Source organism: Talpa europaea (assembly GCF_964194135.1).
Source record: "Talpa europaea genome assembly, chromosome: 5".
Taxonomy (NCBI): Eukaryota; Metazoa; Chordata; class Mammalia; order Eulipotyphla; family Talpidae; genus Talpa; species Talpa europaea.
In genome coordinates, this window is record NC_140071.1 from 112,380,912 (window position 1) to 112,395,392 (window position 14,481).

Sequence of the window (14,481 nt, forward strand, 5' to 3'; positions counted from 1 at the left end):
CATTCTTCTTCTTTCAAAGAGAGGGGAATCCATCCCTGTTATTTTCATTTGAAGACTTTGATATTCACATTTTTGGTTAGGGGGGCAGAGCATGATACAGTTACATACACATATTTTTAATGCAGAAGTACAAAAAAAAGTAAAAGGGAATATAGTGACACTTTTAGCATAATACAAAAAAGTCTGCTGTAATTAGTTTTCCATACGTCTTTTGTATTGTTCTTGGTGACCAATGGAAATAAGAAGCCAGCCTGGAGATAGTCTCAAAAAGGAACTCAAATCCCCTTTAAGCTAGAAACAGGAAATACCTTTACACAGTAAATAGTAAACATATGCAACATTTTAACCCCAAGAGATTAAGCAGGCTGAAAACGTAAATAGCTCCAAGAAGGTTTAGAGGTTACAAGTGGATAAAAAGAATATAACAACTTTGGCAAAAATTTATGAAATTTGACAGTATAAAGGTTGCTGAGGATGGGAGCACAGGAAATGATTTATTCTGCTGGGAGGAGAATACTTTTGTTCAATATTTTTGGAAAATAACTTGGTATTCTATAGTTAAGCTAAATATCCACATACCAACAACCAAGTTCTACTCCTTATATATACCCTAGAGAAACCCTCCTAGACGTGCTTCAGAAGGCAGGTACAAAAATATTCAGAGAGGTAATGCACATAATGACAAATAGCTGAAAAACACCCAAATGTACAGTAGCAAGAAAAAGACATTAAAAATGGGGCCTCCCCTGGTGGCACAGCAGTTGAGCGCTGGGCTGAGAGGCTGCCCGCAGCTTCTGCAGCACCGGTTTGTTCCCTGGCTGCTGGCGAGGGTCCCACAAAAAAGAAAAAAAAAAAAAAGACATTAAAAATGGTACTATATTCACAAATGGAAACTACTGAATATGAATCTCTACAAGCAGAATGAGGGTGAACCTTGCAAATATGTTGATGAAAAAGCAACTTAGAGAAGTTATATATAGCATGATCTTCTCCTGCCCCTCAAAAATACACAAATCTAAAAAATATTATTTTAGGAATCCATACATGTGATAGAACTAACTTAAAAAAAAAAACAAAGGAATGACTAATACAAAACTTAGAACCTTGGTTTCCTCTGGTGGCAGGTAAACCAGAGGACAGTATTGAAAAGGAAATACAGGCAGTTTCCATAGTCTTGGCAATGAGTTAGTTCTTAAATCAGGTGGGTTTCACTGGTGTTTAATTATGCTTCATAATTGAAATGTACAGTACATTTTCCTTTGGATATGGAATAAACTTTGAGTGAAAAGTAAAAATGTTTACTCCCCTATTCTTCTAGGTAAACTTGATAGAAAGGCAAGGCTCATGCCTTCCCTAAAAAAGCAACTTGTTACTAAGAGTTAGATGATGCACTGGGCAAGGTGGATCATTAGTCTGATCAAAGATGTATTTTGAAGAAAAAAATGAAAATTTCTAATTGCAAAATAATAAATGAAAATGGGAAAAATCAGAAAGATATAAAGAAGAAAAAAATTTAGGTTATTCCATAATCCTACAATCTACATATAACCACTGTTAACATTTTGCTGTATTTCCACAAGCTTTTATGTATGTAAATTGGAATCAATGTAGCATTTGAAAAAATTTTTTCTATTTAGATTTAAAATTTCCTTCCCTGAAGACATCAATGACGTTATGGATACGTGATGTATTCATTGTAATGGCTTAAGTTCTACTATGTAAGTTGTCCATATAAATGATAACTTAAAATTTAGCATTTCCGGGGCCTCCTGGTTAAGCACAGGACTACGAAGCAATCCGCAGCCACTGCAGCACGAGTTCGATCCCTGGCCAGCCAGGGAGCAATCCACATGGCACAACAGACCTCTCCTGTCGTGACTTCTGCTCCCCTCAGCAGTGTATTTCGTCAGTCTGCCTGTTCTGTTCCCCGCTCTGTCTCTGGTGAATCCTCTCACACACTCCCGCCCAGCATGTCTGGCCTGTACCCCAGCTCTTGTATGCATAAAAAAATAAATCTTTAAAAAAATTAGCATTTTCATCACTGGAAAATATAAGGAATCTAAGGACAAACTTTACAGGCTGCCTTTTTTGCTTTGTCCAGCTCCCCATGAGACTCTATGAGAGAATCTGCCACCAATAACTTTTTTCTCTTGATTTGATCATCGTGGCATTATAAAGAGCTCAGAGTGACTGGGGGGGAAAGAAGATAGTAAATGTTAGCCCAAAGCCATTTTTGCAGGTTATCAGTTTGCAGCATTCTCTGTGAGCAAATAAAAGACAGTAGGATTAGGGACCAAAGGTAAAGCTGTCAGATTGACATAGCTGTCTACACAGGAATTAATTTTGAAAAAAGTCAGCAGTTTTCATTTAACCTCTTGAAAAGGTTTATGTACTGTCTTCGCCCAACCACAAAAGAAAACACAACTATGGGACAAATTACCCTTTGAATGTTTCATAAGATATTAATAACCACAGCAAAAAAGGAACTTGTACTAAGATTAAAGTTTAAGAAGCTTTAAAATATTTTTAGCTCTTTTATCTGAAATTGTTTAGACTACCTTCAGAGAAACCTTTCAACAGTTTCCTTACTGGAACGAGTTGAGAAACTTTATCATGCCAAGGTTACTAGGGTGATTTGGTTTATAAGTTTCCTTCAAAAGAAAGAGAGAGGGCAAGGGAGAGAAGAAACGAAGCAGCAGCAGCAAACAGCAGAGTCAACCAGAATGGGCTGAGACAACAGAGAATTTTGTGGAGAAATAATGGGTAGGTTTAATAATAAAGTTTAGATTCTTCACCCTCATTTCTAGAAATCAAATTTGTTTGTTTGGTGTATCTTGGAGAAGTAGGGGCTGTCAAATGGCCCTCCCACAAATCTCTTTAGCAATAAACCAAGTCCAGTGGCCTTTAGCCAAGTAACCCAAGGAGTTTTTTTTAAGCCAACTGTTCATGAAATTTCACACAAAGTCCTGTAAGAGGAAGGCACAAAAAAATAAGAGAAAATGCACCTGATTAAATGTAAGGTCATCAGTAATTTTCAGATAATGTAATAGCAATTCAATAACAAGAGTCAGGAAAGTCCATGAATAACAGCCCTTGAATCTGAGTCCAGTTTAGGAATCTGTACAGTTGGTGATTATTTCTGATGGACTGAGTAGTCTACAAAGAAGTTAAAAGTTTCCTGGAAGAGCCAGTGTCACTAACTACATTGATGGAATGAGAGGGAACTCTTCTAGGGCAAGAAATCAAATGAGAGGCAACAGTTTCCCCTTTCCCATGTTCTTTTAGGCAAAGCAAGCAATAGTGGGCTCCAGTGGGCAGCTTTGGCTGGGGTTGGTATCCTATAAGGATTTTTTTTTTTATTTATTTGTGCCTATAAGAACTGGGGGTAGGCCAGAGGTGTGTGTTGGGGGTGGGGGGGAGAGGATTCAGCAGGGACAGAATGGGGAGCAGAACAGGCAGACCTACTGAAATACACTGTTGAGGGAAGCAGTGGGTAAGACAGGACAGGTCTGCTGAGCCTTGTGGGTTAGCTCCCTGGCCAGGGATCGAACTCATGCCACAGTGGCTGCCAATAGCTTGATAGTGCTGCTAATTAACCCCTGTGCCACTAGGGAGGCCTTCTCCTATAAGTACTTTTAATGCCCATTCAAAATGGCAACAAGCCCATGCCTGAGGTAGGACTAACCGGGCAACACTGGGAAAGAAAGCTCTTTCTCAGAGAATGGGTCTCATTTTCTTGGCCTGTTACAGGAGAGGACTGGAGGAGTTGTCTCCAAGGTGCTTTCCAGTTCTGCAGTTGTGTATCAAAACAGGGGGAGTTGGATGCCAACAGGAGAGAAGACATTTTTACCTGACTTGACCCCATCGTGTCTCAACACTATGTCAGAAATCACTAATACAGATTTTTAGGAGGAGAAGCACAGAACTCACTAAAACACAGGGAATTGCACAGTGACCTGACAAGTGGCTTGAGCTTTCAATTCCCTCACAGAAGAATGACTTCATGTCCCTCCTGAAAGCCTAGTGACCTAGAGGAGAAACAAGGACACAGTACAAACAGTTGTAATCACATCAAGTAGATTGTGCAGGCAGGTCCATGGAGTGTGGCTCATCTTCAAGCACAAACCACATCAAAACCTACTCAGGTTAGTGCTGGATGATTTTGCAATTGTTTGTTGAAACAACAAACCAACGTGATTCCCACACTAGCACTTGTCTTTTACCATCAGCAGCGTCAAGTCCTGACCTGTCTGGACCAAATCCACAGCTAAGATCTAGAGGACTAACTTCTTATACCACAATACATCTTAAGTTGGGGGAAGGCTGAGGATAAGTCCACAGTGGCCTATTTTGTTGTTGTTCTAGGTCAGAGCTACTTCCAGATGGAAGAGACACAGCAGGAAGTCATATTGCTCAAAATATACTCAAGCAATGTTTGACTCCAAAATAAGGACATACAGGAGAACTTGAAGCTTATAATAACTCTCTTCTCTTGATTTGTAAATTTTAATGCAACTGCCAGGGAAGTCTGAGGTTTTGACTTCAAATGAGGTCATTTGGGTTTTGATCCTCCTCATTTGGGTTTTGGCTCTTTCTTGGAAGTCCTCACTGATGGGGTACAGAATCCCTTCATGGTGGAACAATGTCCAGGCCACATTGGGCAGTGAGCAGCCAGGTTGACCACAGACCTGGGACTCAGGGTTTTAGTTACTAAACCAAGGGTAGAGAAGTAGTGGAGGAGGCTGGCATGCAGAGTGGCCACACAAGCCCTCAGGGGGGAATATCTCTGGATGTCTGGCCATAGGGGCTCTACCAGTAAAGCAAAAATGAACAAGGACGTGACAAAACTTAAAAGGACCTCCCTGGTGGCGCAAGGGGTTAAGACGCAACCTGTGAAGCTATCTGCAGCCTCTGCAGCACGAGTTCAAATCCCTGGCCCTCCAGGGAACAACCCACATGGCACAGCAGACCTCTCCTGACTCACCCACTGCTCCCCTCAGCAGTGTATTTCAGTGGATCTGCCTGTTCTGTTCCCCACTCTGTCTCTGGTGAATCCTCTCACCCCCCACACCTCTGGCCTGTACCCCAGCTCTTGCATGCATAAATAAATCTTTAAAAAAATTTTAAAAATTTAATTTTTAAAAAAGCACCTCTCTTTGGACCCATTTCCACCTTTGTAAAAGGAGCGACATTAATAGCCCACCACTGCCCATCTCCCCAACTTTGAGAAGTAACTTCTGCCCTGCCATTTCTTTGGAGGACGTGTAGGGTGTACAGACCTGCGCCGGCCAGACCCCAAGTGCTAAAGCACGTACCTGTGAGGTATGCCCGCAGCGGACTCAAGTGTCCCCACCCCTGCCAGCTTTCAGGCCAGTTCCCCCGAGGCCTCCCACCCCGGGGAAGCAGTGGAGGCGGGATTCAAGATCAAGGGCCAGTAGCGCGCTTCCTGCAGTCCTTTCTTAGAGCCTCAGGGCCATGAGGGTGTGCGCGTCATCTCCTCCCACCATCCTAGATCCCGGCCCCAGGGAAAACTGCTGTCAATATTTGGTGGCAGGCCCGGGGCCCAGAGAACGCGCAACTCGGCTGTGGACCACTTAGACGCGCCCCGGGAGCAGCCAGGGGACGCTCCCGCCGCACCCTGCAATCGCCGGGGACTCGCGCTGCGGTGCGGCGGTGGGAGGGGACAGCCGGGCGGGCTGAGGGTGCCGGGCCGCGCCCCGGATCTCCGTCCCTCCCCGCGCCCCCTTCTCCTTCCCAGCCCCGTCCGGGGCTGTGCTCACCGCAGCTGCTTCTTCCTCCCCGGCAGGCGCGCCAGGACCATGTCGGCGGAGACCGCGAGCGGCCCCACTGAGGACCAGGTGGAAATCCTGGAGTACAACTTCAACAAGGTCAACAAACACCCGGACCCCACCACGCTGTGCCTCATCGCCGCGGAGGCCGGCCTGTCCGAGGAGGAGACCCAGGTGAGCCCCGACGCGCGCACCCCGGCTCGCTCCGCGGCGCCCACCTGCGCCCGGGTCGTCTGGCCGCTGCGCGGATAGCCCGGTCCTCGCTTTCCGCCTTGACGCCTCCTTCCTTCCTTAATGATTTTTCACGGCTCTGTCCACACCCGGGGAGCCCAGCGCCTCCGAGCTGCCTGGCCCCATCCCTCTCCCGGTGTTTTCCCAGCAGCAGCTTAGAAACACCCTGTTCTTGCTTTCCCAGCCCCCTGCAGCCCGGCACACACGCTGTCTCTTCCCTCCGGGCTGGGGGCAGCATCCCTGGCCCGCTGTTGTCTGGCTTTTCTGGGTTCAGTTTCTCCTCTGGGCTGCGAGTGAAACCTGCCAGAGAGAAGCCGCGCTCAGAGCCCAGCCCCCCGCAAGTGTCTTCCCGGCGGGAATGTCAGCGCTGGAAGGGATCTTAACCATCAGCTGTAAACGCAGACCTCAGGTTGGGCAGAGAACACAGACCGAGAGGGAGGGAATTGCCTGGATGGCATGAATTGTTAAGCGGGATCATTCCACCACGTCATGCTGCAGCTTCTCCTGAGCTGCAGAGCGCAAACTGCAGGTAGCCAAGGAGATGGGGTTCTGACTTTCTTCAATTTTCTGGCCCCAAGGTTTCGTCTTTTCCTGGAGTTTTCCAAGCAGGTATAATGCAAAAGGAAGTGGAAGCAGATACCCCTTTAAGTGCATTTGTTTGTTCATAAAAGCTCCTATGTTATCCTGAAACTGTTTAGGGTACAGAATGCAACACCCCACAGTTGTTCCCCAGGTTCAGTGTTGTTGCCTTCAGCTGACTATTTTTTTTAAAATCCTGTCTAAATTCTGAATTCTCTTTTTTCCTTTTGGTTATGGAGAGCCAGTGTTATACATGGTACCGCTAGGAAGTGTGCGAGCATCCCTCCCTCTGGAGCCCAAAGCAGTTCATACTTCTGGACACAGCTTGTTCCACCCATTTCATAAACCCATTTCATAAACCTGGCACTTTATTCTTTTCACATATAAACCATTTTCAGTTGAATATGGAGTGTAGCTACAGAGACCCCGAACCCCAAGGCCAAAGTGATTTTTACTAATTAAGCCAGGCTTTGGAGAATTTGCCCATAGAAAATTCTCTCATTTCTAAGTCTATAGAAAGTCAAGCATATCTGCTTTTAGCTGTCTGGCTAACAGAACAGCTGTGTGGCTAACAGAACCAGAACTTAGTAGAAGGTGATTTACTATTAACCAAGTCAAACAGCTGAGTTTCTTGGAACCCCCAGGGAGACAGCCCCAGGAAGTTTTATCATTTAAAATCCCACCCTATATTTAGAAAAGAGGAGTGATCTCAGAGGCAATAACTTATCTTTTAAAAAGAAAGCTGTGGGCTTGCTGTGGACCCAGCGCCAACAGACATCTAGCCTCTTTTCAGCTGATCTTCATTGATAAATTACTGCCATTCCCTTACCTGTAAAGCAGAATGATTATACTGACCTTTGCCTTTGCCATGGCTAATAGGAGCCAGGTATTGTTCCAAGCAGCCCCTAAGTTTCAATCACTGATTCATAACAATGCTGTGAGGTGTCCCCATTGTATATAGAAAGGGGAAATGAAACAAAAAGATTACACAAACTTGCCTGAATCACAACTGGAAAGTAGCAGAGCTAGGATTTGAACCTTGGCCTCCAGTCCCACAATCTATGCTCTTAGCCACCTTGCTAGGTTGTCTTCATAGAATAAGAATGGAAACAACTAGCTGGAGTGGGAGAGAAGGCTTGAACTTTGATTTATTTTTTCCTGAAAACAAACAAACAAACCATGCATTAAATGATGTCATCCCAGGTTATATTCTATCTGTTCTTGAGATTCACCTTATTTTAGATACTTGAATGATATCAGCTGATAGGCAAGAAGAAAGGACACCTGCTTGTTTCTGTGATTGAGGTCAACCAATTCAGACAGTTCACAGCAGGTGCATTTGACTCGCTCAGACACTCTTTCTCCCAATTCTTCTCTTCTGTCATCCTCAAGAGAACAAACAGTATAACCAGTCCCAAAATGAGTGGGTGTGGGGGTGAGTCAGCCTCATAGCAAGGCCTCTGACTTCCTTTTCCTGCCATAGGGCCAACACCTTCTTCCTCCCTAAGTCTGCCACCGCCTGGCTGGACGCTGCCTGACCTTGCAGGGGAGCATCTGAGACCCCAGAGCTCGGAGAGGCAAATTTTAGCAAGTATAGGGAAAGAGTCTTCCCAGGTAGCTGAGCTATCTGAAACCTGCCAGCCTCCACTGGATTGGTTCCATCGTTTCACATGCCATCCCTTCTACCCCAAACTCTTCTCAATCCTTTCCACCCCAGTGTCCACTGGCAGGAGAGAATGGTTTCTTCTTTCATCTTCTCAGACAGCATTTACATTTTCAGAAGTGTGTTCTGGAGAGATAATGGCCAATATTGAACTCATAGGCATTAATGAAATTATTTTGATTTGTAGCTGGCCTTGTGACATCCTTAAATAACTCTGCGGAGGCCAGAGTCTACTGGGCCTACGTACAAGCTCTGTCTGGTATCAGGACTTTTGCATCTACCCTTTATTAGTCTTGCTCCTTTCACAAGGAAGGGTCACTGAAGCCAAAATAATAGTCATTTCATATGCCTGGTCCTTCATCCCTAACCTCATCTCCCTCCAGAACTGAACTCATAATCATTTTTCTAGAACAAGTAATACTTTAGTAGAAGAAAAATAAGCATGAGATGCTCTTGTGAATGAACTCGGGCTGATTCATACTGCTGTTACTTTGGCAGGAGCAAGACTAAATAGTTGAAGCTTTCTCTGATTGGGGGGTTTGGTGACCTACAGTCCCCCTGCAGGGAATGCGCTCTGCTTGGAGGAGCGCCACCTGTAGGACGCTGGCGTGAGGTGCAGAGTACTCTTATGGGAAGAGGTTTTTGCTGGGATCCTAGAATAGGTTTTTCTCATGACGGTAATTAGATAGCTAACAGATTTAAGTCAGATAAACCATACAGAATCCCAGTCCTTGTGTCTTGTATTATTTTGAAGCCAACGCTAGAAGGGGCTGGGAAATTTTTTTCATCAGCCCTTTGGGAGGTTGAGATGATCTGGCATTTTCTGTTATCACAAATTCAAGCCCAGTGTAGCTGGCATTGGTTCTTAGAGAGGTTTCCAGTATTTTTATATCCTGTTGATGTCCTGGGATTATTCCCAGAACTCAGTGGCTTGAGTTGTTGGTTGTCTTACCATTGGAAAAAAGACTTCTAAAGTTCTCCCTCCTGAAAAGAATGAAATGTTAGTTACTAGAGAATAGGGCAGGAACAATGTTATTTTGCTTCCCCCCCACCCCCCATCACCGTGTCTAATTATCATCTGTTCACTCGGAGTAAATAAATCTCCATCAGCAGGAGAGGGTAATGAGGGTATTCATTTACAAGCAAGTGAGGGATGAATGTCTTTCCCAGGGGATGACTGAAACAGAAGAGAAGGATAAAGCCAGGTGGAAAATTAGGATTGATGTGAGTGACACAGGATAAGATTCAGCTCTAGAGGAAATAAAAGCAAGCAAGGTGCATAATGGTATTTGTTAGAGAGCCACTGGTTTGCGAAATTATCATCTGCCAACTTGATTTAAAATATACAAGTTCAGAAAATCATTGAACTTTTCTTTAACCTTGACCTAGCCCCTTGCTAGGACTCAATTTGTTAATCATTTGGATGCCAACTCACCAATTCACAAATGTGGTTCTTGCTGAAGATATTTTTGGTAACTATGCATTTATATTCTGCTTCGTTACTACTGTAAACATGTGGGTGGCTCTCCTGAATGAGGCCAGTTCAATCATTTTGTCTTAAATGAATCCTGATGGAAAATGAGTCTTTCTTCCTCCAAGTTTTAATTAGTCAGCCTATAAAACTCTGCCATTTATTCAGTTCTAGTAACTGGAAATCCTAATGAGTCAGACCTTGTAGCCTTGAAACCCCCCACAGAGCTGCCTCATTAATAAAACTGGAGCTGTGCAGCTCTCATACCAGATCCCAAAGTTAACTAAATCCATACACGGATTAATGAAGAAAACACACTAGAAATTCAGTTAAAGCTACCAAAACCATGAGTTCTTTCTTGGTAAAGTTAGGAATCACCAGGTGTAAAAGAGAGCACCCGGAGTCTAACCACCAAAGAGAAGACTCCCTAACCATAGTCTCTGCCTGTAGTGGCAGGAAGGCACAGGGCAGTATCTCTAAGATCTGAGCAGACAGGTGAAGAAGAGTCCTGGAGCCCTTGGTGGCTTTTTAGGCTTTTATTGAGCTTTTACCAAGTACATGGCAGGCAGGGGGTCCAGGGGCCTGGAGGCTGGTAGGCCTCCCAGCCCCTGGGGAATGAATCTTCACTCTTTCTGGGCTCTCTGGCGTTCTCGTTCTGTTACTCTTTTTCGTTCACTGCTCTGCGCTCTTGTTCTGCTACTCTCTCTTGGTTCCTTCTGCTGGTGTCCCTGTGACACCACCCTTACAAGCCCAGTCTCAGCCCAGGTATGCCCATACCCTACGCCAGATGCTCGCCATCAGGCATGCAGGTAGGACCGCAGGGATCCATCATCAATGCCAATGGTGGGAGGGCGGAAAAGTCTGATAATCACTTACCCTACCCTGCACCTGGCCTTGGATTACTTTTCTCTTCTGCCACCCCACAGTACAAAGGTATATAAGTCAACTGATCTTGACAGCTGTGTCAGGCAGTGCAGTGTGTAAACCCTTGTAACAGTTAGGGCGAGTTGTATATGTGGTCCCTGCTGTCTAGTCAGCTTAGCTTTGTGGCAAAGCCTGAAACAGTCTGGGGGCTTTGATCCTTACAAGCATTCCTTCCTCTCTGAGTCTCACCTATTCTTCTGTTTTGGGGCTTATGTGTAAGGTGCCTTTCAGCTCCCCAGATCTTAGCAGAGATGCATTCTTCCCCAGCGTGACCTTTGAGACCACCCTTTTATTTCTGTAGTTAAATCCAAATCTGGACAGGGTCTGCCATATGAAGTCGGAGTCCTGTAGACATTTCTCACCACCCCATCTCCATCAGCACATCCCTGGTTGTGTGTCCCACCGCTGTGCTCTTTCTGTTTCCTTACTGTCCCTCATCTGCTTACTCCTAGAATAGTTGAATTTTGGAAAACCCATGAGGGATAATAGAGACCCCCTGAGCTTATCTCTTCATTTACAGATTACAGATTGGGGCTTTACTTTTAGGGACTTTCTCAAGTTCTTATAACCAATGGTTATAGCAGAGTTTCCTGTTGGCAGGCCCAGGACTACAGAACCCACTGGTCACCTACCCAAGTGACGACTGCTCCTACCAGTGCGACACAACAATATCATCATTCTCAATCTATACCAAGATGTTCAAAGAATACAGTTTGGGAGTCCTGACTTCCCAGATTCTTTAACTCAGCCCTTCCCATGTGGATCAATGTTTGATGCTTCTATGTCCTCACTAGCCCCTCTTCAAAGTTGTTTTTGTTTATTTTTTAAATTTTTTAAAATATTTTATATAATTCTTACATCATTTTTCCTTTTTGCACAATGTATGCATTTTCATTTTGGTTATATTCCCCATACAATTGCACCCCCCCCTTATTTTGACCCTAATCTTTCCTCACCCCTCCACCCCCGTAGTGTGTCTCTGGTTTACAGTTTCTTGTTGATTTTGATTTTTACTTTGTATTAATTAGTCTTTTTCCTGGTCCCTTATTTAGGTTTTCTAAATTCCTGCTATGAGTGAGACCATCTGGTATTCTTCTTTTTCTTTCTGACTTACTTCGCTGAGCATGATCCCTTCTAGCTCCATCCATGTTGCTGCAAATTGTATGAGTTTATCTTTTTTGATTGCTGAGTAATATTCCATTGTGTATATGTGCCACATCTTCTTGATCCAGTCATCTATTTTTGGGTATTTGGGTTGTTTCCATAGCTTAGCTATTGTAAATAGTGTTGCTATAAACACAGGGGTGCAGGTGTCCTTTGGAATTAATGTTCAAAGTTGTTTTTAAATATCCCTGTTTCCTCTGGCCAACCAGGTCCATACTTTAGCTTTTTCCCCAACATTTGTCCCTTTATCTTCTCTTTGCAGAGTCTTCCCCCCATACCACTTCTTGCCATAGCCATAATAAAGAAAGCAACTACCTTTATTATGTCTTAGCCTTCACATGGTACCATGACTAGAAGCATTCCATTTGAGGCCTTCCCTCGACCCATGTTTTTTTGTGAGCTTGATGATTCTGAGTAAACTATAAACCTACTGTGTATTTTCTCACTGCTCAGCAGCCCCAGAGTAGGAAAGATCAACTAATCTACTCCATGGGTCCCCAACTTGTAGTCTGAAATTGTCCAGTGCTCAGTTATCCATTTTATTCAATACATACTAAGCTCTATCCATGATCAAGGTGAGGTCAGCACACACTGATGAAATATAGTAGCTTTAGAGACATATATGGGGCATCTAGAAGGTGCTTTCATTTCTTTTATTCATTCAACAAACACTTATCAATCTCTGTTAAGCATTTATGCGAGGGGCAAGGATATAGTGATGATATGATGAATAGTCTCTACTTTCATGGATCTTATATTTTAGATCCATCTAATGTAGATTAAAAAAAAGTGAATACAGAAATAAGTAATTACAGTTTATTTTAAAGGTTCTGTGACATAGGTTCTGTGAACACCTACTCTAGATGAAGTGGTCAGGGAAGGCTTCATTGATAAGGTTGTTTTAAGCTGATACCTAAGATGAGAGGGAGATCATCAGATAAAGAATGAAGATAGAACATTCCAAGCTTAAGAAAAAGTATTCACGAAGATCCGGGGGCAGAAAAAGTGCCATAATGAGGAGAACCATCCCCATGGACACATTCCTTGCTCTCTTCCTTACAGGTGGCCCACGAGTCTACCTGTTAGAAAGAGAATAGGTATATCAATTTCTCAGTATGTGACAGGTAATTTTGTACATTTTCCTCCTCCAGAAATGGTTTAAGCAACGCCTGGCCCAGTGGCGGAGGTCGGAAGGCCTACCATCGGAATGCAGATCTGTTACGGACTAAGGAGGTGGTGGACATTGGCGGCTTCCCTACAGGAAAAGCATCTGCTATTTCTCTGCTTGGCTCAACCAAGCCATTTCGATTTTTCAGTGCAGTGTTATCTGTTCCAATGTCAGCTGTCCTGCTATTTAACATAATGTTATATTTTTTTAAATGTATATGACTAGAAAAAAATAACAATAGGAAGCTATGTGTAGCTTCTGGCTAGGAAAGTGGTATGGCTTGCATTTCTTTTCAGTTCATGATGATGGATGGCTTGAAAACCATCTAAATTTGCTTTTCACCATCACCTCCTACTAGCAAATTTACTTTCACTATCCATTTCAGAGTAGGCAGGTTACATGGTAAAGATAACATGACCAAGAGGGAGAAACATTTCCTGCTGTATCTATTTCCTAAGTTGTTTTTGTTGAGGTTAAGTGGGAATACAGAGGGATATTTGAGTCATTCAGATTTTATAAAGCAATTTCTCAATTAAAGCAATTTCTCAATTAAAGCTGTTTTAATTTAAAAAGTATTCAGTTAGGCTAAAAGGCAAAACTCCAACTGGAAGAAAAGCAAGCAACTAAAAAAGAAATATATAAATGTCTTGAATTTACCTTATTTAAATGCATTTGTTAAATTTATTTTGCTAAACAATATGAGCTGCTTTTTGTCTCTAAAATGATATTCCAAATAAAATCTTAACTTTTTGTTCAAAATGCTCTGAGTCCTTTGCAGAGTTTTTAACTGAATAGAAAAACAGAATAGCTCCAAAAAGAAGCAGAGTGACCAATAAAACTATTATTTTCTAAATTCTTGCTACTCAAAGTGTGGTCCAGGACTGACATCAAGGGTATTAACCGCAAACTTGCAAGTAATGAAGAAGCTCAGACTCCAACCCAGGCATACCGAATCAGAACCTGCCTTTTCAATACAGTCCCCATGTCATGCATATGCATATCAGAGTTTGAGCAGCACTGTTCTAAAGGACAAACCATCAATTTGCCTCCATTTTCTAGCAAAGTACATTAAATGTTTTAATCATCCATCAGTTTTGATTGCATGGAACAGTAACTTGATTATAGTGGGTTAACCAAATGACTTTTCATTTGTTTGTGTCATTGATGGATTGCTTTTACATATGACATCAGCAACTTGGTGGCTCCCTGATGTTGTCAGGAACCTTTGGTCATTCTATCTTGCTGCTTCTTTAGCAAGGGGCACTTGTGATTGTGGGTGCAAGTTGGAGGGTTGGGCATTGATCTACATTTCAAGAAAAAAGAAAAAGCAAAGGGCAAATGCTAGCTAAGATTTTCTCATTAAAAAAGGATTCCTAGAGGACTGACCTAAAAACTTCCACCTACACCCCAACCCCAGAGTTGGGTTACATGGCCATTCCTACCTGCAAGGGAACCAGGAAGTGGATATTTTTAATTGGGAAGACTATGCCTT

The 14,481-nt window shown here is 43.3% G+C and overlaps 1 protein-coding gene across 2 annotated transcripts; it reads left to right on the forward strand.

Moving 5' to 3' along the window:
- Nucleotides 1-3,733: 3,733 nt before the first annotated feature.
- Nucleotides 3,734-13,050, forward strand: HOPX (HOP homeobox; the record flags this gene model as incomplete). Of its 2 annotated transcripts, XM_084234026.1 has the most annotated exons (3): nt 3,734-3,765; nt 5,807-5,963; nt 12,973-13,050. In XM_084234026.1, 2 exons carry the CDS (start codon nt 5,820-5,822, stop codon nt 13,048-13,050), a joined length of 222 nt encoding a protein of 73 aa, XP_084090152.1. The 2 variants fall into 2 exon arrangements, with proteins under 2 accessions (XP_084090152.1, XP_084090151.1); XM_084234025.1 differs by lacking the exon at nt 3,734-3,765 and having other exon boundaries at nt 5,820-5,963.
- Nucleotides 13,051-14,481: the final 1,431 nt, after the last annotated feature.